This window comes from Notamacropus eugenii, chromosome 2 (assembly GCF_028372415.1).
Source record: "Notamacropus eugenii isolate mMacEug1 chromosome 2, mMacEug1.pri_v2, whole genome shotgun sequence".
Taxonomy (NCBI): Eukaryota; Metazoa; Chordata; class Mammalia; order Diprotodontia; family Macropodidae; genus Notamacropus; species Notamacropus eugenii.
In genome coordinates, this window is record NC_092873.1 from 467,705,742 (window position 1) to 467,733,613 (window position 27,872).

The 27,872-nt window shown below is 41.7% G+C and overlaps 1 protein-coding gene across 1 annotated transcript in view; it reads left to right on the plus strand.

The window, feature by feature from the left end:
- The first annotated feature begins 6,943 nt into the window (after nt 1-6,943).
- Nucleotides 6,944-27,872, plus strand: part of SEC16B (SEC16 homolog B, endoplasmic reticulum export factor) — a 77,172-nt gene continuing 56,243 nt past the window's right edge. The window contains 8 exon segments of the mRNA XM_072648558.1: nt 6,944-7,046; nt 15,172-15,293; nt 17,407-17,575; nt 23,704-23,870; nt 23,873-23,984; nt 23,987-24,053; nt 26,596-26,705; nt 27,589-27,709. Coding sequence (XP_072504659.1) covers nt 23,769-23,870; nt 23,873-23,984; nt 23,987-24,053; nt 26,596-26,705; nt 27,589-27,709 — 512 coding nt within the window. The 5' untranslated portion in view covers nt 6,944-7,046; nt 15,172-15,293; nt 17,407-17,575; nt 23,704-23,768.

Sequence of the window (27,872 nt, forward strand, 5' to 3'; positions counted from 1 at the left end):
TCCATAGAAATCACAAAATTAGTTTTGGAGAATTAAAGGAAGGTTGGGAAGAATTCAATTGCTTGCTAACTTTAAAAAGAGCAAATTGCACAGGATTCAAACAAAGGGTATCCAGGTTGCAATTGACTAAAATTCTAAAAGGGAAATGAGCCCAAGAGGTCTGGGAAGCTCTTGTGAATGAAACTCTACTGTAGGGATGAGGGAAATAACCTATCTTCAGATAAGCAAATACAAGCTACATATGTGGAAATAAAACAAAACAAAACAAAACAAAACAACTCTTTCCTCCTTCCCCCAGCAAAGTCCCTTTTATGGGACCAAGAGAAGGATGCATGAGTTCAAAGCAAATGGGAAAGCAAAATAAATGACGAGGAAGATCCTCCCATATACACAGGGCTACAGCCACCCTGTTACTGTTTACTGCACCACTGGTGGGAATAGAGAATATATCTAAGGAAGGTGTGGACAGGGGATCATGTATGAGTTGAGTACATACACAGGGAACACATGTAGCCAGGATAACATATATGAAAGTGGGGCCACTTGTAAGGAACATGCTGATTTACCCTCCATTGCATTTTCTGCAAGACTGTTCCTCTGCAGAACTTTTCACACCATTTAGCTGCTCTAGAAATGTCATTGAATTTCCAGCTACTGGGCTCTGATGTTCCTCCACCTTTCACTGGTTCTTCATGAGTTGCTCTCTGCTGCCATCTGCTGGTCATTTGCGTCCCTACAGGTTGTTACTCTCTACAGGTCCTTTGATGCTCTTTGCTGTCACTACCTGGTATTTTTCGGAATTGCAACTGTTATTGGACTTCATTCCTGTGACTCTTTTTTCCTCCCCTTAGCTCTGTAACAGAAGAAAGAAGGGATATAACCCTAACCACTTTGGGAATAGAAAACATTTTGTGTAAGAGGTGACATCTCAGTTGTGTTTTGAAGAAGTTAGAATTTCTAAGAATGGAGGTGAGGTGGAAGTACGTTTTAGACATCAGGTCTCCGTGAAAAGGAAAGAGATGGAAAAGACTGTGTGCAGGGGACAGGTAGCAGTAGTTTGATTAGAATAAAGAGTATCTGAAAAGAAGGAATATGAAATAAACTCAGAAAGGTAAGTGGAAGTCAAATTGTGGATTCTTTTTTAGCTTTTTAACATTTTACACTTAACTTTTAACATTTAATTTTTTTATTTTATTGTACATGGACTTTTCTCAATTGCATGTAAACAAAAAATTTTTTAACATGTTTAAAAAAAGTTTTGAGTTCTAAATTTTCTCTCTCTCCCTCTCTTTCTCCCTCTCCCTCCCTCCCTCCCTCTCTCCCTCTCTCTCTCTCTCTTTCTGTCTCTCTCTCTCTCTCTCTCTGTCTCTCTCTCTCTTTCTCTCTCTCTCTCTTTCTCTGTCTCTCTGTCTCTCTCTTACTCTCTCTTTCTTTCCCCTTTCTGCTCCTTGAGAAGGCAAGCAGTTTGGTACAGATTATGCATATGCAGTTACACAAAACATTTTTGTGGAATGTTTTAAATATCAAGCTATGGTGTTTATTCTTTATCCTAGAAGAAATAAGGAAACACTAAAGATTTTGAAGTAGAAGAATGACATGGTCAGATACATTTTAAGTATATGAATTAGGCAGCTTTGTGGAGGATGCAAAGAGTAGAGAATGGATGCAGGAAAGCCAATTAGGTAATTATTAACATAGACCAGGAGCAAGGTGCATCAGTGCCTGAAGCAGAGTAATGTTCCTGTGAATAGACAGAAGGGAAGGGGTGCTAGAGGAGTTTCAGAGATTGGGTGACAAGACTTAGTAGCCAATTGGATATGAGGGATGAGAGGGAGGGAAGAGAAAGTTATGAATTTGGGTGCTTGGATAGATGGAGAAATAGACACATTTCAATGAGGTGTGTGTGTGTGTGTGTGTGTATGTGTGTATGTGTAAAGATTTCCTTTTTGGACATGTCAAATTTGAAATGCCCCTGGAGCCTCCAGGTGCTGATGTCTACTGGGCAGTTGGCAAAGTAGGAATAGATTACAGAAGAAAAAGCAATTTCCATATAAAGATTTGAGAGTTGTCTTCAGAGAGATGATAACTAAACTCTTTGAGGTCAAGGACTGCTCTATTTTGACTTTGTATCCCCTACAGCTTGCATAGGGCAAACAACTGGTCAGAATTGATCGAAGATCAATTTGATCTTTGGCCACAGTAAGAGGCATAGCACAGAGGAATAATGAAGTGATAGCTATATTTCCTATTCTGCCCTGGTCAGACCAATCTGGAGTCTTGTATCTAGTTCTGGCCACTGTATTTTAAGGACACTGATAAACACAAGAGGGTCCAGGGAAAATAGCATGATAAAGAGTCTGGAGTTCATGCCATCATAGAATTAGTCAAAGAAATCAGAGATGTTTGTCTTGGAGAAAATTTATAAAGAAAACTCTTTCTGTATTCATATATTTAAAGACTTGTCACATGGAAGAAGGATGAGCTTCACCCTCTTTGACTCTAAAGGGAAGGACTAAGAGCTACGAGTCCAAGTTGCAAAGGGGAAAATTTAAAGTTGATGTAAATATAAAGGGTAGCCATGTACTCTTTTCAGGAGAGATCTGCTTTCCCTTATTTGTACTAGGGCCTGGACAAACAACTATAAATCATCCCTCATGGTTAAATCTTAATGCCTTTGTCTAGGAATATATTTAAATAAAAGGTCACTAATTTATTTAATGAGGCAGCTATGTGGCTTAGAGGATAGAGCTTAAAGCCTGGAGTTAGGAAAATCTGAATTTAAATTTGGCCTCAGACACTTACTAGCTGTGTGACTCTAGGCAAGTCACAACCTTTTTCTCTTAATCCACTGGAGAAGGAAATGACAAACCACTTCAGTATCCTTGCCAAGAAAATTTCATGGGCATTACTGGTGTGCTACACGGTCATGAAGAATCTGGTACAACCCAACAAAGCAAACAGTCTAGTTAGCCCCCATGTACTGGTCACTCCTATTCCTTTCAAATGTCTTGTTTTCCTCACTCCCATGTTTATTGTTAAACAATTAAATGAGTTGCCTAAAAGCATGGCAAAAATCAAGAAAGCATTAGCCAGTTTGAAACCTCAAGACTCCATGCATTCAGTTTCTACTTGCTTCATGAAGCCTTCCTGGAACTCCCCAGTTGAAAGTACTCTCTCCTTCCTTAAATCTCTTATAACACTTTATTTGGGGGGAGGACCCAAGATGGCAAAGTAGAAAGACACACATATGCTAGCTCCGAACCCACAGCCCATAAAATATCTGTAAAGAAGAACTCCCAACAAATTCTGGAGCAGCAGAAGCCACAGAACAATGGAGCAGAGGAGATTTCTGTTCCAGAGAGACCTGAAAACCCGACACAAAAAGTCCATCACGCATTGGACCCTGAGCAGAGCCCAGCCCTGCCTTGGCTGCACTGCACCAAGAGGAGCAGATCTGATCAGGCTTCAGGGACAGAATCTCCAGCGGCCGCACAGGTCGCTCCACCCACAGGTGCCGAAGGTTGGTGAGAGGGTCTCTTTGGCTGGTCGAGAGGGGAGTGGGGTGTCCCCATAACTCAGGCCCCCTTGGGAGGCAGCAGTGGGGCGGCAGTGGACAAGGGCTCTCCAAGCAGGCAGGAGCCTGGATTCATTGTTGAAGGTCTCTGCATAAACCCTCTGAGGGAACTGAGCCCCATGAGGCGGCCCTGCCCCTACCTGAGCACCTGAACTTAATCTCACACTGAATAGCAGCCCCGCCCCCACCCAAAGCCATGAGGCTGGGAAGCAGCATTTGAATCTCAGACCCCAAGTGCTGGCTGGGAGGATCTGGAGGCAAAGTGGGTATGAAGAGAATACTCAGAAGTCAAGTCACTGGCTGGGAAAATGCCCAGAAAAGGGAAAAAAAATAAGACTATAGAAGGTTACTTTCTTGGTGAACAGATAATTCCTCCCTTCCTTTCTGATGAGGAAGAACAATGCTTACCATTAGGGAAAGACACAGAAGTCAAGGCTTCTGTATCCCACACATCCAAAATAAATATACCATGGGCTCAAGCCGTGGAAGAGCTCAGAAAGGATTTTGAGAATCAAGTTAGAGAGGTGGAGGAAAAACTGGGAAGAGAAATGAGAGAGATGAAAGAAAAGCATGAAAAGCAGGTCAACACCTTGCTAAAGGAGACCTAAAAAAATGTTGAAGAAAATAACACTTTATTTGATCTCCTCTATACTCATCACATTCAAATTTCTATTACAGTTCTTAATGCACAAGTGTTATCTGCCTATTTGTTTGGAAGTACTTTGTAGGTAAGACTCCATCCTATTTCATCTTTGTATGCCCAGGGCCTGCCCTACTACTTTAATACATGTTTGTTGAATTACACTGAGTAGAGAAAAACAGATGGGGCTTATACTAGATAGTAACCTTGACATGATCTTAGAAAGGCCTGGGTTTTATTATAGTCATATGAAAAGAAATGCTCTAAAGCACACTATGGATGCTAGAAATGTAAATTAAAACAACTTACAGCTGTCATATTGGTTAATATGACAGAAAAGGAAAATGACAAATGTGAGAGGGGGTGTGAGAAAATTGAGACACTAATGCATTTGGTGAAATGGGATACTGATTCAACGATTCTGTAGAGCAATTTGGAACTATGCCCAAAGGGCCATAAAACCATGTATACCCTTTGAACAAGCAATACCACTCCCTGGTCTATATTCTAAAGAGATAAAAATAAAAAAGGAAAAGGACATATAAATACAAAAATATTTATAACAGCTCTTTTAATGGTGACAAATAATTGGACATTTAGGGGATGTCCATTAATTGGGGAATGGCTGAACAAGTTGTTGTATGTGATTATGATGGAATATTAACTGTACTGTAAGAAATGATGAGCAGGATGATTTCAGAAAAACATGGAAAGACATACATGAACTGATGCAGAGTGGAATGAGCAGAATCAGGAAAACATTGTGCATGGAAACAACCATATTATATGATGACCTGCTATGAATAACTTGGCTATTCTCAGCAATACAACGGTCCAAGACATTTCTGTAGGACTTATGATGAAAGGTTCATCTCCAGAGAAAGAACTGGTAGAGTCTGAATACATATTAAAGATACTTTTTCCTTACTTTCTTTATTTTTCTTGGTTGTTTTTGGCCTGTGTTTGCTTTCACAGAATGACTTACCTGAAAATATATTTTGCATGTGTACGCATGTATAACCTATGTCAAATTGTATGCCTTCTTAATGGCAGTGGGGTGGGGAGGGAGGCAGGAAACTTGGAACTCAAAATGTGGAAAAAAGAATGTTAAAATTGTTTTTACACTAATTGGGAAAAAATAAAATCTTAAATAAATTAAAAGAAAACAAACAAAAAGAAAGGTCTGGGTTTGAATTCTGCTTCTGACATTGACTAGCTATATGACCTCTGGGAAGTCACTTAAGTTTCCTAAAGTAAGGGTGAATGTTTCTTCAATCAATCAATCATATAAACATTTATTAAGATGCCATTATATGCTATTATGTGCCAGACACAGCGCTAAGAAATGGTGAAACCAAGAAAGGCAAATGACAGTCACTCCTATAAAGGTGCTCACAGTCTAATGTGGGAGTCAACCAGCAAGCAATTTTATACAGATAAGATATATACATGATAAATTGGAGACAGTCAACAGAGGGAAGGCCTAAAATTAAGGGAGATCAAGAAAGGTTTCTGTGGAAGGTGGGATTTTAGCTAGGATTAGAAGGAAGTCAAGGGAGCCAGGAGCCAATGATGAAGAGGGAGACAGTTCCAGAAATGGAGGATAGATGGGCAATGATAATACCTGGAGTCTGGAGATGGAATGTATTGATTAAGGAACAACAAGGTGGTCAATGACACTGGATCAAAGAGTAAGTGGGGAGGTATAAGGTGTAAGAAAATTGGAAAATGTTTTCTGTTTCTAAAAGTTATTTAACTTTGGCTTGTCTAAGCGATATAAACTGATAATTAATATTTTTGAGAGGCATATCAGTTGGAGATTAGATGACCCCATCAAGAGAGAAGTAGTAGCCAGTCTAGGGACCTGTCTTTCTTGTGTGTGTGTATGTGAATCCAGAGTCTATGTGCTACAACATCCTGTAAAATAGGGATAATAATACCTGATATAATGATAAAGTAAGATAATAGTTATAATGTGCTTTGCAAACCTAAAAGTGCTATATGAATACTGGTTGTCATCATTATTGTCTTTCAGGGTGTTTGTGAGGCTCATATGAGATAATATATTATAAAATGACTCAAAACCTTTAAATCGCTGTATATATGCTATTTATTATTAAGAGAAGGCTTGGGGAAACATTCACGTTTAGCTTGTTATATCAGTTAAGCTCAGCAATTTTTTGGAATTCCATATCCGGAAATTTTGGCATTGGAAGAAAGCTAGGACAATAGGCATTTTCTCTGTTTTAAACAAAAAGATACATACAATTAAAGAAAAAAAACTCCAGATAAAATACAAGAATCCATCTCAGAAGACAAATAGTTGAGACATATCTCACAGAATCGCAGAATTTATCATGTTTTAATCTAGGTAATACTACCCACAGAGGGCAGAAATAACCCCTAATGTCTCCTTGTTAATTAAATATATCCACAGGTTGAAATGTACAATAGAATTTGGTCCCTGGTCAGGTTTTAGTCAGTTACTTTCTTTTGGCTAGAAGTCCATGATAAGGGGGAGCCTGAATTTTCAGAGTCTCTGCAGAAAAAATAGAGCCTGTGACCTTCTTTGCTTGGACCTTCTCAACATGGTGAAGGGAATTATACTTCCAGGCTTTAGTTCTACATGCTAAATGGTCCCATCAGGAAATGGCAGCTGCAGCACAAAGGTTCCTGCCAGCTGACGTGGCAGCTGACCGTCCCTGCCAGCTGTGAATCACCACACCAGCCAAGGCTATGAGCATGGGGTGTAGCAGCTGCAGAAACAGCAGTCATGGCAGCAGCAGCAGCAGCAGCAGCAGCAGCTGCATCTTCTCCTTAGATGCAGAAGAGGTAAATATCTTTTTTTCACCATTAACTAAGAAAGTAAATTACAGGGAGCAAAAGCTAGGAGGTGGGGAGGCTGGAAGACCTTTCTAGCACATATATTGGAAAGGCTTAACTTGCTCTGAACCACAACACCAGAGAGAAGGATGAAGGAAAGAGACTTTGTAAGGAAGCTGAAATGCACATATGAGTTTGTTCCAAAAACTAGTTGGAAGGGTCGTTAATGCCAGATGTCAAATGCTGCTGCCACATGGAAGAGCTCATGCTGGCCAGGAGGACCTTTCCACAGTGGGGGTTAAACATATTTCTAGCCCATCTGTGTGTGGGATTGATGGTTTCATCCTTCTATTCACCATTTCTAGCAGGCAGGATCACAGAAAGTTGAGGGGATATTGAGAAAAGTTGCACTGTATAGGAGAGAACCCTTTAAATATTTCAAGAAGGATTCGAGTTAGTTAAGAGACAGTTTAGAGGCTGGTGGGTGGAAACTTGGAGCCTTAACCAATATGTCTGGTAACCCGCAAAATGCTATCAACAAGTGACAGATTAGGCTTTGGAAACTCTTATCTTACCCTTATTCTAACCCCAACCCCTACTCCCTGGGTGTATATGATGTGTATGATGGCCATTTTCCACCGGCCACTGTTGTTCTGGAGACCCTCAGATAAGAAATCCCAAATGTCCCCCTTTTTCAAAGTAGTAGGGGGACAGCAGCCACTGCCCCTGAAATATGTACCATCTGAGTTTTAGGGTTCATTTTGAGAGGTCATGGAGTAATAATTTGTCATATTTCTATAGCCCTTTAAGGTTAACAGAACCTTTTTCTTACAACAACCCTGGGAGGGAAGGAGTTGAAGCCTGATTATCCCATTTCACAGATCACAAAATATTAGCACTGCAAAGGCCCTTAGAAGACAGCCTTAGGGTTCTGGGAAATACATTGAGTCTGGTGCCAGAGGAGGTAGTTTGGAATCCTGTTCCATCACTTCTAAGCTGTGACCTTGGGTTATTTCCCTTCTCTGGTCTTGGTGTTCACATCTCTAAAGTGAGGCAATTGAGCTAAATGTTCTTTTTAGGTCTAAACCCTGGTAGAAGCAGTGATACAATGAAATGAGCCCTAGACTTGTAGTCAAAAGACTTGGATTGAAGTCCTATTTCTGTCCCTGATAACTGCTGTGGTCATGGTTGAGGAACTTCCCATTTCTGGGCCTCAGTTTCCTTATCTGTAAAAAGAGGGGGGGTTGACTAGAGGGCCTTCACAGCCCCTTCTAATTCTGAATCTATAAGCCTATATGAAATGTCATCTAGTTGCAGAATCTCAGAGTTGGAAGGGACCTCAGAGGCCACCTAGTCTAATTCTTGTTGGATCCTTTTGGCACCATCTCTGACATGTGGGCAAGATTGAAATGACCTCCTTCAAGAAGGAAGCTTAAGAGGTAAAGTGATGACCTAGGTTTAGACTTTACCTTATATGCTTGGGAACTATGTACCTGTAGTCAAGTCTTCTTTATGTCTCAGAGTCTCAGTTTTCTCATCTGTAAACAGATGAATAATAACATAGCATCTAGATCACAAAGCTTTGGTGAGACTCAGATGACAGAGTGGATGGAAAGCTCTTAGTACAGTGTCTGGCACATAGTAGGTACTTAATACATGTTTATTGGCTGACTCACTAAAGCAATTTGCAAGCCTTAAAATGCTTTGTGTGTGAGCTGCTGATAGAATTGCATTCTTGGTGGGGAAATTGAGAACCAAGAGAGCTGACTTGCCCAAGGAAAGCGAAAGATTCAAACCCAGGACTCTAGACGCAGTCCAGTGCTTGTCCCATCACTCTATACTGTCTCCCTGAGACGTTGATTTTATTCCTTTAAGCTGATTTTCTCTGATGGTTTAGTCCACAGAAGAACCCTATAAGTGAATAATAGTTGTCTGACCGGAGACATATTGGATTTCCCACAGCCTAAACTTTTCATTGTAGATTTGCCCTTTTGCCTTCTAGTCCAGCTTCTTGCCAGGCATCCAAATGGTTTGGATTTCTCTTTGGGTAAGAGTACCTTCTTCATGATAAGCCTGCTATGCGTCTGCAGGACCTAATATGAAAATAAAAATGCTTCCCATTAGTGTTTTTTGCAGTGGAAGTGGCAGTGGGGGTGGGGTAGGACAGAGCTAGTGGGTTGCAGAGAGAACAGGAAGCAATCTGGGTTGGGAAGGAGATTGCCTAATCCAACTTCATCATTTTACAGGAGAGTAAACTGAGACCCAGATCTTAAGTAACTTGCTCAGTTCTATAGAGTTCTAGAACTGGGATTGGAGTCCACATCCTCTAAATCCAAAGACAGGACTTTTTCTGTTATATCACAGGAGATGTATTACTGATAGTGATTAATACTGGATGGAGTCATTTGAATAACCTTGATATCAATTTTCAATTAGTTATCGATTAAAGTAAGTGAATCTGTCTAGCTGCCTAGGGTACAAAGACATGAAGTGCTGAAGGAAAGGAAGATGGAATTGCTTAAAACAGAGATGGCTGGCAGAATCTGTGGAAGGAATTAGGGACAAAATCGGGTTGTGATTCTAATGAAAACTACAGATGCCAATGCCCATATTGGCATTGTGTGCCCTTTGGTGCTCATTGTCATCAGGGGCATCCTTGCCTTCAAATTGACAGGGGGGATGACCAATAAACTAGAAATGAAAAAAAAGTGCTTGCTATTCTGGCACACAGCTGGCTTAGAACAAAGCAGAGCCAATTTCTTGAACATAAATGTGTACTTTCTTCTTTCAAATTCAATGAGACATGTTGGATGCTGTGATTCAATTGCCACAGCCGGACTCTGGGCTTCTGTACATTAATTTGAATCCAAAGAGCAATTGGGGAGTTAGAGTTGTTCTGATGCATCCTTGTGAAATACCTGTCTGCTTCAGATCTCCAAGTGCTTTCTAACTAGTAATCTTAAAAATAACCTGGTGAAGGGGACAACTGGTGGGTTGACAAGTTCCTTTCTTTTGAAGTTGGGGAGAATGAAGTGCAAAGATAATTGGCTTATAAATTTAGACCTGGAATGGAGCTCAGAGGTCATCCAAGTCCACCTTCCCCATCCCTAAATTTTACAGAGGAGGAGCCTGGGACCCCAAGAAATTCCTAAGATTTTAAAAGCAGCAATTAGTGGAGCCAGGATTCAGTTTTTCCACTCTGTTCACACTCACTCCTCATTCTCACTGGTATCTAGTTACCTCACTGTTCAATCTCTTTGAAGATTTATGTCAGACTTTAGGAGTCAAAGGCAGAGGTGAATATCTGAATCGACAAAATGATCATTTGGAGATACACATAACTAATCCAGTGTTTCCTGCACTTAGGTGAGGAAGAGAACTGCTCCCCCTCTCCCAACAATTTATCAAGTGCTAAGTGCTGGGTATTAGAAAGATATTCCTTGCCTTCAAGGAACTTACATCCTAGTGGGGGAAGACCTTACCTGAAAGGAAACTGAAAAGGAGAGGGGGGAGCAGGATAATTTGAAGTACAGGATGTCCAGAGGGCAGTCTGGAGAGGAAGGCTGCTAGGATAAAGAAAGTATATTGCATTTTCTTTCTTCGAGGCAATCAAGGTTAAGTGACTTGCCCAGGGTCACATAGCTAGTAAGTGTCAAGTGTCTGAGGTCGGATTTGAACTCAGATCCTCTGGCTCTAGGACCGGTGTTCTATCCACTGTGCCCCCTATATTGCCTTTTAAAAGGCCACCCATTTGAGTCTGATCCTTTAACCAGCCCCTAGCTAGTACTAATTTTAATTTAAATCTGATTTACTCACAAGTTAAGACATCACACATGGGAGAGAGGGGAGGGGAAGGGAATAGATCGCAGCCATGTGGATTAGTCAATCAACTATAATTTGTTAAGTGCCCACTAAGCCTGAGGCACTGGGGATACAAAGAAAGGCAAAAACAGTCCTTGCTCTCAAGGGGCTCATCGTCCAATGGGGGAGAAAACATACAAAAAATGCTGCGTACCAGTAAGATACATCCAGTTAAAGTGGGGATAGTCTTAGAGGAAGACACTAAAATTAAGGAGGACTGAGAAAGACTTCTTTCAGCAGATAGGATTTTAGTTGTGACTTGAAGTCATCTAGAGAAGCCACAAAGCCAGGATGACAAAGGAGAATATTCCAAGCATGGCAGACGCCAATGAAAATGCTCAGTCAGGAGACAGAATGGCATGTGCCAGGCATAACAAAAAGGTCAGTGTCACTGGATTGCGGAGTATGAGGTGGGGAGGAAGGTGTAAGAAGTCTGAAAAGGTAGGAAGGGGCCAGATTATGAAGGATTTTTATATTCAGTCCTGGAGGTGATAGGGAGCCACTGGAGTTTGTTAAATGGGAATGGGGGCAGTGATATGAACAGATCTGCACGTTAGGAAGATCATTTGATGTCTGAGTAGAGGATGGGTGGAGTGGGAAGAGAATTGAGGTAAAGACTGATAAGAATGCAAGACTATTGCAATAGTCCAGACAAATTGAAGGCCTATACTTGAGTAGTGGCAGTATCAGAGGAGAGAAGGGAGTGTATGGGAGAGATATTGCAAAGGTAGAATTGATAGATCTTAGCAACAGATTGGATATTAGAATGAGGGGTTGAAGTTGGTACCTAATTTTTGAGCCTGGTTGAATGGGAAGATGGTGGTACTCTCAACAATGATAAACAAGTTATAAAAGGAAGGGAGGAAAGATGATCAATACAGTTTGAGGTAGGTTGAGTTTAAGATGTCTACCATATGTCCTCTTTGAGATGTCAATAAGAGGAGTGGAGATGGGGAGGAACTGAGGTTGACATCTGCTTTTTGAGTCTGGGTAAAAGATGGAATGGTAAGTAACAAGCAAATTAGGAAGAGGGATGGGGGGTGGCAGTGGGGTTGGGAGATAATTCAGTTTGGTCATGTTGACTTTGTGATATTCACAGGACATTCAGTTTGAGATGTCAAATAATAATAGGTGACTGGAGATCCAGGACTAGAGGTCAAGAGAGGTTAGGACTGGATAAATAGATCTGAGACACTTTTGCATAGAAATGATAACAGAATTCATAGAAGATGAGCAATCACTGAATGATAATGTAGAGGGAGAAGAGCTGAGTATCCTGACAGAGCCTCGAAGAACTCCCATGCTTAGTGGGCATGATGTCGGTGACAATCTAGGGAAGGGAAGGAAGTGATCAGACAGGTAGGAGGGGAATCAGGAGGAAGCGGAAATCCAAGAGGCATGAGTATCAAGGAAAGAATGATAGTGTCAGAGGTTTCAGAGAGGTCAAGATGGATGACAATTGAGAAAAGGCCATTAAATTTGGCAGCTGAAAGAGCAACCTTTTGGGAGAACATTTTTGACTGAATGCTGAGGAAGCCAGAATGCAAAGAGAGTGAGAGCAAAAGAAATGGAGTCACTCATTGTATCATCAGAGTTTAGCCGTCAACGGGAAGAGAGATATAGGATGATAGTTTGCAAGGGTGAACACATCAAGGGATGGTTTTTTGAGAATAAAAGAGACATGACAATGTTTGTGGGTGGCACGGAAGCAGCCTGAAAGACAGGAAGTTATCGAAGATCAGTAAAAATAGGGTTGACAGTTGGGGCAACCTGCTAGAGAACATGGGATCATTTGTGCATGTAGAACGGCTTGCCTTGGTAAGAAAAGGGTTACTTCTTCATACAAAATGAGTGAGTGAGGGGATAGTGGCAGAAAGCACCTGAGTGAAGTGAGATGAGAACATGATTTCATTTTTTTTTTCAAAGAAATGAGAGTCGGGGTGAGGGAATTGTGGAAGGCATAAGAAGGGATAAAATGGTTTGGAAAAGACGTGTGGTGAGTGAGATAGCTTGTTAATCACTGAGGAATGAGTTCACATAGGTTAACATTGTCCAGAGAAGTTCAGCCTGGGAATGGAGTTGTTTCAGGGTGTCAGGGGGTGACTGAAAGGGAGGTGGTGGTTATGGATGGTTTCTGGCCAGGGGCAAGGCAAGTTCTCTGAAGTTGCAGATGGTCAGAGAGGGTGTTTGGAGCAGGATGGAAGATCATGGACAAGATAGTCCTCGTGGAAATGTAGTGACCAGAGAGGGTACCTACCTGGAGTGAGATGGAATCACAAAGTACAGATAAGCCCAATGGAGCAGTTGATGGACCCAGAGAATGTCTGAAGCTTCCTGCTGTCTTACCCTAGTAGTACATATCTTAGTAAAATAAAAAGGAGATGGTGAGAGCAGAGAGCTATAGTGAGCATCTTTCATTATAGGATAGAGGGAGGATGTGAGAGATGGTGAAAAACAGAGATATTGTATATACAGAGGATGCTTCATTTTTTTCAGATAGTGATGATCTACTTTTCCTGCTCTTAGGACCACAGATAGAAGAGACCTTTGAGGTAGTCTAGATCAACCCCTGCATTTTACAGATGAAGAATTGAGCCCCAGAGAACTTTAAGTGACTTGTGTAAAGGAACACAAGTAGTAATTGGCAGACCCATGATTTGAACTCAGGTCACCTATTTCCAAATCAAATACCCTTTATATGTTGCCACATTGTCCCTCTTGGTAACAGGGATATAGTTAGAAGGTAGTAGTTGGTCTGTGTACCTGGTCTGTGTATGCCTTAGTAGATGGCTCTTTGGCCTTGTGTCATATACCACTGGTGCGTGACCCTAAGCAGGTCGAACACAGGTTTCTAACTTTTTCTTGTATGTCCTGGATCTCTTTGTCAGGCTGGGAAGGTCTATGAGACACCTCAGTATCTTTTAAATGCATAAAATATACCAGGACTATAGAGGAAATGAATCATATTGAAATACAGATATCAACATATTTTTTGCAATGCAAATTCTCTGACCCCAGGTTAAGAATCTCTGTTTTAGAAAAACAGCTAGAGCTGAAGCCAAACCTTCACCTCTGTGAGACTGTGGATTGGGAAAGAAAGCCTTTGATAGATTTGAACAACCTAGGGTGTGCATGCTGAATATGGAACATGGGCCAGTTTTCTTTGGCACCCAGACTGGCAACTAGCTGTGGCAATAGCTCCCATCTCTGCTGCTTTCCAACTGGCTCATCTGCACCATCACCCTACTTCTATCTTGTGAGAAGGAAAAGTGAAAGCATTTCAGCACGACATTTTTCAAAAGTTGTCAGCTGGATTAGGACATAGATAGCAAGGCCTGTTACCATGTGGTGACTTTGGTTCCTTGAGTCTATCAGTAGCTTCCCAGCTAACCTTTGACAGTTGCCAGGAAGTTGGATGTACCAGAAGTCATTGAGAACACAGTTGTTATCATCATCATAAAGTCTTGGAATTATCCAGTTAGATCTACTGGCCCTGGAGCCATTTGAAGTGTAAGTATTCAGTTAGGCAGTCTTTATACATAGTTTTGTGGCTCTTGGTGAAGATACCTATAGATCTATATCTATGTCTATGTCTATATCTATATACACATGTAACATAGGTATATATTATATGTAACACACCACATATATGTCTATGGACACATATATGTATGCTTATGTGTCAGATATATGTAGATATAAGTATATATGTCCATACACACATACGTATATATGTGTGTATATACACACATATACCTATACACATACATACATAAACACACATTTTCTCTGTAAATGTCTTATCCCATTGCTAGCCTATGGGCTCCAGTAGAGCAGGCTTTTTAACTTTGTCTCTCATAGAATCTCAGAATTAGAAGAGATCTTGTCTCACACATCATTTAGCAGCCAGGGGTGAGAAACATTCAGTCTTGAGGCCATATATAGCCCTCTAGATCCTCAAGGGCAGCTTTTTAACTACATCTAAACTTCACAGAACAAATACCCTTAATCAAAGAATTTGTTCTGTAAAACTTGAGTTCAGTCAAAAGACTGCACCCAAGGACCTAGGGGGCCACATGTGGCCTTGAGGCCTCAGGTTCCCCTTCACTGACAGCATAACTCCTACCTGGAAGAATCTCTTCTAGAACAGATTTGACAAATGGGCATCCAGCATTTACTTGAAAGACTTGGGATGAGGGGGAAGCTACTACCTCCTTGAGGTGGCCCATTCAGCTTTTGAATGGTTCTAATTCTTAGTATGTTTTCCTTACAGCAAGACTAAATTTGACTTTTTTGGGGAATAAATCCCACTCATTTCCTCCGGAGACGAGTAGACAAGACTATTCCTTCTTCCATATGACAGCCCCTGGTCCCCAGCACAGCGCTCTGCTCACGGTAAGTGCCTGATAAATGTATATTGTTGGAATTCCTTCTCTTTTGCTCTCTTGTGAGAATGAGTTTTTTATATAGTTGGTGGCTTTAGTTCAACCTGTGAATTCCAGGTCATGTAGGTGTTTCTAGCTACATTAAGAAGGGCAGACAAAGGACATTTGAATGGTGGGAGAACAAGACAGGCTGCACCCTCTTTTAGTTCCTTATTAATTCAGCCTTTTATTGGTATGAACAAAAACACGTTGCGACTGTTCAATTGTTCTGAACCCAGTTGACATTGTGCCATGCTGTTTTTGTTTATGCGATTTCCTCAGTAAAGTTGATTATTTAAACAATACAACAATGCCACAAAGATGCCCACCTCTGGGCAATCTTTTTCCTAGGGATGGAAGATGAAGTTGTGGAAGATCAGAGATGTGGCTTTGAGGCCGAAGCTCACAGGACACATCATCAGCATCTGTCTAGATGTCTTCTTGTCCAGGCTTCAGAGCAGGACATGGCCCAGATGTGACTGATAGGGGACATTCAGGAATATACAGACCTAGACCATGCTGCCCTGGCTGCCTCCCCTGGAGTTGCATTTGCTAAAGCCACCCACAACACTGAAGGAGAAAAGAGAGGAAACCCAGGCTGTTAACATGGAACTGTTCAAGCTTCTGCAGAGTCTTATTTGGCTTTTCACTGCCCTACCTTGTATATCCTGCACCGTGAACCTTGTCAGGCAGTACAAGGCTGGCTTACATTTTAGCTCCTTTTCCGAAATGGGTTATTAATGGAGCCCCTAAATTTCATTTCCAGTACATTGCTATGGTTGTGTTCCCAGTCCTTCATTTGCTGACAAATTAAAATAAATTACAATGCCTGGCTGTAAGATGATATATGAGTTATATTTTAACATATATATGACTTATATTTTAACAAATTTACCAGAACTTATAAATTCAAAAAAGCTTTCAAGTAGCCATCATGGGAGTCACACTTATTTGCGGCTGTTGCTTATAAATATTTTTAAAACTCTTCCTTTGAGATATGTCCTTGGAAGCTATCAACAAGCTACACGATAATAGCCTATAATTTTATATATATATATGTATATATATATATATATATATACACACACACAACATACATACACACATGTATATACATATATACATTTCAAATTGCAAAGGACTTTGCACCTGTGTTCTCATTTGATATTCACAACAGCACTTTGAGATTGGTCAGAGGAATCTCCGTTTTACAAATGAGGAAACTGAGGCTCAGAAAAGTTATTTCCCCTGTCTAAAGTTACACAATAAAGACACGACATGAAGCCTACACTTCACTGCCACATAAGAAAATATCTCATTATTTAAAGGTTGTAGTTTTTTTGAAACCCGAAGAAAACTTTCCTACTTTGAGTTCTTATCTTATTCATTGGATGTGGCTAAAAATGACTTGGTTCCATAAATCAAGTAGATGCTTAAAGGGTAAAGCTATGCCACAGGTAGGGATGTTGAAAAAGAATTTGCTCCACAGGCTCTGAAGGTAGTTTTAGTTGCCAAAGAGGTCCTCCAAAGGGTTTTGTTTTAAGCAGTGTAGAGCTAAATGCTTCGCCATCCAAGTCCCAGGTTAGTTGGGGCTGCTGCTGAAGAGTACAGGGGAGGCATTAATCATTGTTACTGGTGGCCATACCCTCTTAACGCCTCTGCTTTCAAGTCACTCTCCCTCCTTTCTCAAGGAGTTCAGTATTTGGTTTGCAGTCTTCCACTCCTCCCCAGTGCCTGCCCTCATACTTGGATAGTTAGCTACTATTTTTATCGATATCCCTCCGAACACCCTAGCCTCCTAATTTTTTAACCTTGATTACCAGGGCCTGCATCTTGACTCTTTATCAGCCACCTGCAGGGGGAGCCACACCTTACGTTATAGGATCACAGAATTTGAGAATCAGAAAATCCAGGGGTTCCCAAACTTGGGTACATGTACCCCCAGGGAGAGGGCAGTTAGATGGTGCAAGGGATAAAGCAGTGAACCTGGAGTCAGGAGGACCTGAGTTCAAATCCCACTTCAAACACTTAGTAGTTGTGTGACCCTGGGCAAGTCACTTAACCCTGGTTTTTTTTTCTTCCAGTTTTTTCATCTGTCCAATGAGCTGGAGAAGGAAATAGTGAATCACTTCAATATCTTTGCTAAGAAAACCCAAATAGGGTCATGAAGAGTTGGACAGGACTTAACTGACTCAACAACACCCCCAGGGAGAATGAAGATCTTGTCAAAGGGATACAGGCCATGGCATGCTGGTAAATGTTTAACAATCAGTTATCCGAAAAGATGTACGTAGAATAGACTTTCAAGTTTAATATGCATTATTACCATTTCCTCCATGACTCTTAAATCTAGACAAAAAAAAACGTCAAGCATTGTTTTGCAGCATTTTCCCATTTCAGAGGGGTAAATGCTTATACTGAAAATGTAATAATCTTCTCTCAAGAGCTTGTACAAGTCAATTCCAGTGCAATCCTGAGTACGGGGAATATTTGGAAAATAATTATATTATCCTATTGTAGTTAATCTATTTTATTTTAAAATTGCATATACATAGTAAGCTCTAGAATTTGTTTCATTTCATATTGAATAAGAGTTATGAGAAGGTTTGGTAAAAGTCAGAGAGTATCAAGATTGTTAAAGGTCGGGAACCTTTACAGTCCAAGTCATATACAATATATATATATATACATATATATATTCCTTTTATGTACACATATATGTGTATATATATTTTGTGTATATATGTATATATATTCCTTTTGTATACACACACAAATAGAAATACAAAAGGATAGAGTGCTGGATTTGGAGTCATGAAGACTTGAGTTCAAATCTGGCCTTAGGCAAGTACTAGCTGTGTGACCCTGGGCAAGTCATTTTACCTCTATTTTAATCTACTGGAGAAGAAAATGCCAAACTGCTCCAGCATCTCTGCTGAGGAAATCTCAAAGACAAAACAGACATGCTGTAGTCCATGGTGTTACAAAGAGGAGGTCATAACTGAACAAAAACAACAGCATTTATATAGCTCTTTAAGGTTGGCAAAATGCTTTCCATGTTATTTCATGTGATCTTCACAACAACCCTATGAAGAGGGAAAACTGAGGCTAAGAGATTAAGCAACTTGTTGGGGTTACTTAGTGTCTGCAGTAGGGATTTGAACACAGGTCTTTCTGCCTCAGATCCAGCACTCTATCTACTACATCATCAATGACGATCCCAAACTATCCCATTTCCATGGTCTTTCCTTGAAATTCCACTCCTAGCCTTCAGCTCTCTTCTCTTCCTCTTTCATCTTAAACTTCCTTTGTACTCACCACTCCCTGCAGTCCTTTCTATCCCTCCTAGATCTCCCAGTCAATCACCCTGCTCTGGCCTCACTTTTCTTCCTTCAGAGTCTGTTCTTTGATTATTCTGGTGCTGTTGAGTTATTTCAGTCATGGCGGACTCTCCATGACTCTATTGGGGGTTTTCTTGGCAGAGATACTGGAGTGGTTTGCCATTTCTTTCTCCAGTTCATTCTATAGATGAGAAACTGAGGTCAACAGGGTCATACTTGCCCAGGGTCACACAGCTAGTGTCTCAAGTCAAATTTGAACTCAGGTCCTCCTGACTCCAACCCTGGCACTCTATCCACTGTGGCACCTAGCTGCCTCAAGAATTTATAATTCTGGTGTCCTGCTAATCCTCAATACTGGGCCACCTCAATCATCTGCCTTCTTTAATTCTACTCCAAGGTTGCTGAGAATGTGGCTGGCTGGTGGTAGTTGTCTAATGGTTTGATTCAATCTATCTAACTGCAATCTACCCTCATGTTTGCCTGTCAATCACTTTACCCTTTTCTGATTGGCTCTTTAGCATATTCCCCACAGCATCAGCTGTTTCCAGTCTTCTTTCTTTCTCTCTCTTTCTCTCTCTCTCTCCATCTCTCCATCTCTCTGTGTATGTCTTCCTCCCTCCTGTCACTCTCTCCCTCCTCCCCCAGTCTCTCTGTCTCTCTGTCTCCATATGTTTCTCTTTCCCCAACTCTCCTGCTCTATTGAGAATATTGAGCTTGTCTGTCATAAACTCTCTAGTCTCTCCTCACTCTATATCTCAAAACCTTCTTCTAGCCTTTCCTTTGTTCTTGGCTCAGAGGATAACTTGATGAGTTTACAAGGTTATAATCTTTGTTTGAAATCCTTGCTCATCCACACCTCTTCCTAATGGGTATGGACATGCCTCCTGGCTCCTTGTTAGGAGGACAAAAAGACAACTCTGGTTTGTCTTAATGACAGGGTCTTTTAGGTGAATGGGCTGGTCCAGGGCTGCCCCTGGGTACGTCCCAGGGGATGGGTCTCAGTAACTGGAACCTCAAGATGATTTCACTGGTTTGGACTCCTGCAGGAGGAGCTGCCACTTTGTGTGGATCTATAGAAGTGAACCATGAGACCTCCTCAGCCCTTTTGGCTTCTTTCCTTGTTTCCCCTTTCTTCTGCAGAGATTCTGAAAGGGAGCTAAGAGAGAAGTGAGGTCCTTGGAGGAGGGGTGTATGTCTGCCCTTTCCCCCCAAGAGCCCTCCTTGTGCTTAGAGTGGTCATGTCATAGCATGAGACAATAGAAGTAGAAGTGACAGAATCAGTCCCTCCTTGGAATATGAGATTTCATTTCGTGTTTGCATTTTCTTCGAACAGTCTAGGCATTTGAAAACATAGACTGAAAAGTACAACTTATGTCTCCTAGTTATGTCAACTTAGGGGAGTTCTATGGGAGAGGATTTGTAATAGTTTTAATAAAAGATATTTCAAGTGCTTTTGCACTTGCGATGGACATTTTCATCAGCATCTCTGAAGAAAACAGATTAAATGATACACTAGAACCCAGCGAAAGGAAAAGCAGAAGGAAAAAGACAGCAACAAACACTTTCTTTCAACCCTGATGACAGTCCTCCCAGTGGGATCAGTCTGTTCAGATGAAAGGAAAGAAAGCGTGGTAGGGGGCAGTGGGATTAGCTTTGGAGGCTGCTCTTTCACTTACTCTTTACATGAACCTGAACAGCTCAGGCCCAGAGCAGGGAAGCTGACAGGGTTCTGAGTAAACAGTCATAGACAAGTTGTCCCAGAGGCAGCTAGCCAGGCTGGACTTTGCCCTGATTAATCAGTTCAGGAAAGGCCGGGCCGTTGTAAAGGTAACTTGGACACTCTGTGAGAGTCAGGGGACGGGTAGCTATCAGTGTATGTGGCAGCTGGACTTTGACAGTTTCTTCCAGCAAAGGAGAAACAGACCCATTCCAAGGAGATTTTTTTTAAAGCTACTGAAGTTGGAAGGTGGGGACCTGATCTGAGCTGGTGTATGCACGGTATGTTATGCACATATTGGGCCCCTTGTCCTGGCTTTGTCTAGGGACCTCCTCTAGCAGTCAGCTCCGAAATGATAATTCTAGACCTGTCATTTATTTTGGTGTGTAGGTAGTGACTAGGTCAATATCACTCCTCCGTTGAATGGCTGGTGAATGTTCTTTAATTCTTCTACTTGAATGTGGTGCTTTATTCATCAGAATCATTAAGTATCTAATTCAATGAGCATTGATTAATCACTTATTCTGGGCTAGGAACCATCTTAGGTATTGGGGATACAGAGTCAAAGATGAAAAAAGTCCCTGCCCATAAGAAGCTCACATTCTATTGAGAGAAGAACATGTACATAAGAACATTAATCTTTATAAGATAATCTCTGGGGGGATGGCACAGATCTATTATTAACAGTTTATTAGCAATACCGGGGGATAATGGAAGGTACAATGGGACAGGGAAGGGGACTGATATGAAGGATTATGAGCAAGTGAGAAATGGTGACCAGTGAAGGGGGCTTTGGACTTGGCAACCTACAGTCTCCAATCACAGGGATTCCAAGTGGAGTCAAAGGGCAGTGGATTGTCACGCCCTCCTCAGAAACAGTGGTCATGTCGATTTGATTATCAGTTCCTGATCAATAGGTGGGGGGGGGCGGGGTGTTCTTTTGGCTAAGGATGACACATGTTTTGATTTCTGCAGTATGACTGAGCGTGTCTTGACTGTGATGGGTCTGTCCAGTAGAAATTTTAGAGAGATTATAGGATCATTGGGATCCTACTATGTTCCAATGGCATAAAGCCCAGCAGGATCTCTGGAGGTCCCCAAAGCCCTTTCCTTGTATTCAGAGTCCTTGTGTCTGCTTTCAGGTTTGACACAAAGGACTTTCACTGCACCTTGTTTGACAATGGAGAGAGGGTGGTTCTGATTAGACAATGCCTCAGATTGTGAATGTAACTGAAGAAGGGGTCTGCATTTAGACAGACCTAAGAGTTCCCATACTGGTCCTTTGTTGAAATTCCAGGAGTGCATTTCCACTGCTCCCTGATAAGTTTTGAATTTCTGGTTCTCATACATGAATGGAGATGCCTACTTTGTTCAAATGCATTCTTTTGACTTTTAGCTCAGGTGGGAATCTTGATCCTATTTTTGGAGTTTTAAAGGTAGATTAAATTGGACTAGACTGATCAGGATTTTGCAATCCTGAAATGCTTCCTGAGGTAGAAGAGGGGATCAGGGCTGAGATGGCACTGGCATCCAGAAAGCAGACTCTCTAGGTAAGGATGGGATCTGCTCCCAGATTTTGCATGGCAGGCAGTCCGTCATAAAGTATTTATTAAGCACTTATTATGTGCCAAGCACTGTGCTAAATGCTCAGGATGCAAAGAAAGGCAAAAGATAGTATCTGGCCTGCCCGCAAGGAGCTCACAATCTAGTGGAAGAAGCAAAAGCAAACAGATATATACAAACCATATACAGAATAAATATGAAGTTATCAACAGAGGGAAGGCACTAGAATTAAGAGGTACTGGGAAAGGTTTCCCGTAGGAGGGGGGATTTTAGTTGGCATTTGAAGGAAGCTGGAGAAACTAGGAAGTGGAGGTGAAGGGAGAGAGCATTCTGGGCATGAGAGATAGCCTGAGAAAATATTTGGAGCCAAGAGATGGAGTATCTTGTTTGTGGGACAGCAAAGGGGACAGGGTAACTGGATTGAAGGTGGTGTAAGGTGTAAGAAGATTGGAAATGTGGAGGGAATTTAGGTTATGAAAGGCTTTTAATGCAAAACAGAAGATTTTATATTTGATTCTGGAGGTGATAGGGAAACATTGGAGTTTATCCAATACAGAGGTAACATGATCAGACCTACTCTTTGGGAAAATTACTTTAGCAAATGAATGGAGGATGGATTGTAGTGGGGAGAGACATGGCAGGCAGATCCATCAGGAGGCTATTGCAATAGCCCAGTAGTGAGGTGATAAGGGTCTGAACCAAAATAGTGGCAAGGTCATAGGAGACAACAGGACATATTCAAGAGATGTTGTAAAGAGGATTTGCCAAGCCTTGGTAGCAGATTGTATCTGGGGGTGTGGGAATGAGAGATAGGAAAAAGATACCAATGATGTAAACCTTAGGGACTGAGAGGATGGTGTTGCCCTTGACAGTAATAGAGAAGTTTGGAAGATGGAGGGTTGGAGTTAGCTATGGGTGTTATACTTGAGTCCCCAAAATGGAACTTGAGTAATGGACTATGAAGGATGATCAGTCGTTCTGGAGAGAATTTGTTTCTCACTTTCCCAGGTAGCACAGTGGATAGAGCACTGGATCTGGAGTTAGGACGACTTGAGTTTAGATCCTTTCTATTAGCTGTGTGATCCTGGGCAAGAGTCACTTAACCTCTATTGACCTCAGTTTTCTCATCAGAAAATGGGGGCTAGTAATAGCACCTACGTCTGAAGGTTGTTACAAAGCTTTATACATGCTAGCTATTCTTAGAATGAACATGCCTTTCAGCTTTTCCCTTTGCTGGAAGTAGGAGGATCTGTGCAGAGAGAGTTACTTAGGATATAAGAAAGATATCTTTTGGGGAAGAAGCTTCACTTTCTTTCTACTTAAAGAATAGCCTTGCTCATATTGAAATAAAAATATTTTTTGTATCTCACACAGGATCTTTCATATGTGTTGAATGAATTGAATGAATGTGTGAGCAATTGAATGGATGAATTAATGAGCAAATGTATGGTATAATGCAGCACCAATCAACTTTGTTTAAATAGTCAGCTCCCATGATTCCCTCACCATTAACTGGTTTAGGTAAGTTTTCTCCTCAAGTAACTTAATTCACATGCTTGTTCCACACTTTTCAGGCACCTGCATGTCCTTTACATCTTTCTGAAAGAGTGTCATGGAAGCAGATTGAGATGGTTAATTTTTTTGTTTAGCCTTGCAGTGGAAAATGCATAGATATGTTCTTAATTTTTGATGATGATAAGTAAGAGGATGAAGATGATGATGATGTTGATGGCAACTATTGTTCTCCCTTTTGCTCACAGGAAAATAAAGCAGCTGCCACACTGATTCAATCACAACTCAAGAGACACTCTGAGGACAGCCAGGGATGGAGCCCTGGGTTCCCATTTCACAGCCTCAGCCCCAAGAGAGGCCTGCAACGCAGCCTAGGGGGCACCAGAGGGGTGGCTTTCACAAACCCATGATCCCTCATTCTCAGCAAGTGGTGAGAAGTTCTACCAGTGGTCAGACCTTCGAGGGGGCCCTCCACCATGGCCAAATCAATGGGCAGACTGCCAGTGGACAGACCATCCATATAGACCAGGGATCAGAGTAGGCCTCATTCTGGGACTGAGTATTATGAAGGTAGTTATTCCAGTCAACTATATCTCAGGTAAGTCTGGACTTGGGTAGAACCAGCATTAACATCTTCTAAAAAGGAGAAAACTTTATTTAAATCATAGAATTTTGATAGCTAGGGTTTCTTGAACAGGCTAGGCTGAGAGACTTCCTTTCTTCATTTACTTTTCACTTTTTGTCCTCCTCCGTACTGTGTTTCCTTAGCAACCCTACCCCCCCCCCCCCCCCCCCCCCCCCCCCCCCCCCCCCGCCTTTGTCTGTGCAAAACTCTTTGCTCCCAAATTGGTTACAGTGACTGAAGATAAATGGCTGTGAACTCAACCCATTCCTTTGTCTTAATTCTTTCCCTGCAGCTCCTTTGTGAGTCTACAGCCATGTGGCCAATAATACAGGCTTAACTAGGAATTAGACAACATTGGGGCAGTCAGATAGGAAGACAGACCCCTGCTGTCTGGGAATCCCAATGACAAAATCTCTGTTCTCCTGAAAGGTCTTTATTTTATGCAGAGCCTTAGCAGTATTTGTACCCAGGGTAAGCAGCAAGGGACACTCCCAGGCATGCAATTTATTCTCACCCCCCCAGGCCCCAAATTTCAAGATTAATTTCAGTTGAGCTAAAGTGAGAAGGGGAGACCTTTGAATGCCAATATTTGGTGTGGAGACAAGCTCTCTAGATTCTAAGAGGCTGCTACTAAGTGTGACCAGAGCAGTTTGGTCTCTACTGGAATCTGACTACCCTGGGTCAGCAAGCAGGGAGGAAGCCTGTCTTTTGGTAAGATTCCTCTTTAAACTAGTTAATCTTGTTAATGGAGAGAGGCAGAAGAGTGTAATAGATAAAGAGCCAGCCTTGGAAGTCTGGCAGACCTGATTCAAGTACCACCTCTGATCCATCCTTTGGTGTGTGACCCTAGACTTTTCCCTGGATCAATACAAAATCACAAGTCTAGACCACAGGGGGAAAAGTTCTTGCTACCCAGGTGCTAAGGTCAGTTGTTTCTAGGTTGCTGAGTGCAATGAGTGCCCTCCAAATTCTGGTACCCTGGGACAAAGCCTTGATTGTTACAGTTCTACTTCCTGGCATTCCAGGAAATAAAAAAGGACCTCTCCCACGGTGGGTTGGTCTAACCTGAGGGGTGACCTCATTAATTTCTTGCTGTTTTGACTATTTCAGCAGCTTCAGAAAATATCAGAGATAAATGACAGCTGCTACAAAGGATTTGAGTAAGCTGGTTTCAGGTTGGAGGTTCCTGGACTTGAATCCTGGTCAAGTCCTGCCTATGACTCATTGTAGGCTGCGGCCTACACCCAAATTGCCGTTCTTGATTTTTCCATATGAGAAAGACGTAGAAGAAGATGCTAGTTACAGGCAAAACTAGTTGAGATTGTGTCAAAGCACTTATGGCAGATTTGAAAGTAGTATTTAGACTGGAGATGCGTAAGAATAGTGGCTGAACTTCCTTATCTCATTCTCTCTTGGTCAGTTAGTTTTCAAAGGATGATAAATTAAGGACTGAGGAGGGGAAAATAAACACATTTAAAATAGCCTGACCTGAATCCTTATTTATTTCAGTTAGTCATTTTTTATATGCCCATCAATGGAATCCTCATACATTATTGTACCCAGTGCCACATGCTTATTGAATCAAACTGAATTGTCTTAGAGTTTATACAGGATAAGGCAGGGGTGGGAAATCTACAGCCTTGCGGCCACATGTGGCCCTCACGGTCCTCAAGTGTGGCTCTTTGATGGAATAAGCCACACCTGAGGACCTAGAGGGCCACATGTGGCCCTCATCCTTTTGTGATGTCAATGGAGGAAAAGAATGGAATGGAGATTGAGTGGAAAAGCATTTATTAAATGCATATTATGTGGCAAACACTCAGCTAAGTGCTAGGAATCCAAATAACAAAGTGAAGGGGTCCCCACTTTCAAAGGTCTCACCTTCTAATGGGAGGAGACAATGCCTGTACCTTAGCTTCCAGGTGGATGGAAAGGCTCAAGGCCCTTAGGGTCCTTCAGTAGGGTAGGTGGAAAGGCCTAGGAGTTTCTAGGGTTCAGCAGCAATATATAGGGCAAGACCCAGGGACCCAACTTGTCTGGTGGATTCCACCTTCTGGTACCCTATGGTGGTCTCTAGGCTTTACAAAGAAGCTTTATAAAACACCCTTGACTTGCATGGAAGTAGGAGTAAGCAAAATTGTGTTTTCTCTTGTAGTTTTAATACTGGAAAGGTCACTTCAGTTCCTTGGATTTTATTTTCCTCATGAGAGGGATTGTCCTGAGGATCTCTAAGGTCCCTTGAAACTTTAAATTCTCCCGGACTCTGACTTTGGGTCTTGCTCTGACCTTGATCTTGAACTTTGTTCAGGCCATGATCCCTACCTCTGAGTCACAGACCTGCTTTGAAGCCAAATTCTTCCTGTGCTGGATTATCATCTCTTCTCTTCGTCTTGACTTGTGTCTTCTTTCAGTGTTTTGTTTTGTTATTTACGAGTGTGTGTGTGTGTGTGTGTGTGTGTGTATGTGTGTGTGTGTGTATGTGTGTGTGTGTGTGTGTGTGTGTGTGTGATTTCAGGTCAGGACATGAGAATCCATATCAGAAACACCCTCCTACAAGCACAAGGGAAGAATATGCCTATGGAAATCATTATCATGGACACTCACAACTGCTGAAAGAAGAGCGAGGTATGGACAGGATAGATCTTTGGGACTTAGTGTTGGCCCAGACAGGCGGATGGGCTTAGAACTCATCAATAGACCTATGCATGGAAATTTTATGCCATGGTAGCCTGCCCAAGAGAGGGAAGCTAGATATCTGCATTTCTTGATCTTGAGGGATGGAGCCAAGGAGGGAGTTGCTGTCCTTTGTCTACTAAGGGAATGCTATTGATCCAGCATCATTAAGGTATCTCCCTTAATTTATTTTTATAATAGTGGAGATGAGTTGTACTGATACATCTCCCTAGTAGCTTTTGTAACCAAGGCCAAAATCTGAGAGGGCAGCCAAACTACATGGGAACCAAGTGTTTGACTTTAGTCTCATTAGTACACAGTGGTCTCATTAAATTGGTGGTCCTCACTATAATTTGCTTCAGAAGACTAGAGCTCATTCCATATCCCATAAATACAGAGATCCTGCTTTATGGTGAGACATTCCTAACCATTGTTCACATGTGGAAAATTTTCAGTTCTCCAATTACAAATAGGTGAGTAGCACATTCAGTTGTGGGTGGGTGGGTGTTATAGGCAGCTTGTGACAGAGTTGGAGAGGAGAAGGAGTCTGTTTTGGTGCAGCCTGCACACACATAGACACACATACATCCCACCTCCATCTCCCCACCATTGTATAATTCTGTGCTCTTAATAGTCTGTGGGGGATAAGGAATTGTGTGTCAGAAGCTGGCACCTCCAACCTTCTCCTCATTCAAGCAACTCTGCCTCATCCCTCTCAAGTACATTTTTGGGTGCATCGTTTAGGTATCCTGCTTCTTGAGAAAGCAAACATATGAGCTCTAATGTCTCAGAAAACAGAACTTTCTTCATGTTCTTTCTTTTTTTCTGGCTGTAGTTCCAAGGCAGGGGAGTCCCTACACTAGGCATGGAGATTATAGGGATCAAAACCCTTATAATGACTATCATGAGGAGAGACAGAGCAGCCCATTTGGAGCAAATGGTGAAATCCAGTTTCGGTAAGTATGTCAACAAAGGAAGATCTCACCCTGGTCTAGTCACAGTCACAGTGCTGAAGCAAACTGAGACATTAGGGTGCTTTCTTCCCTCAACCTTAAGGTCAGTCTTGTGCTGGACTGGTTTGTAAATCAACTAGCATTTTTAAATGTCTATTACGTGCTA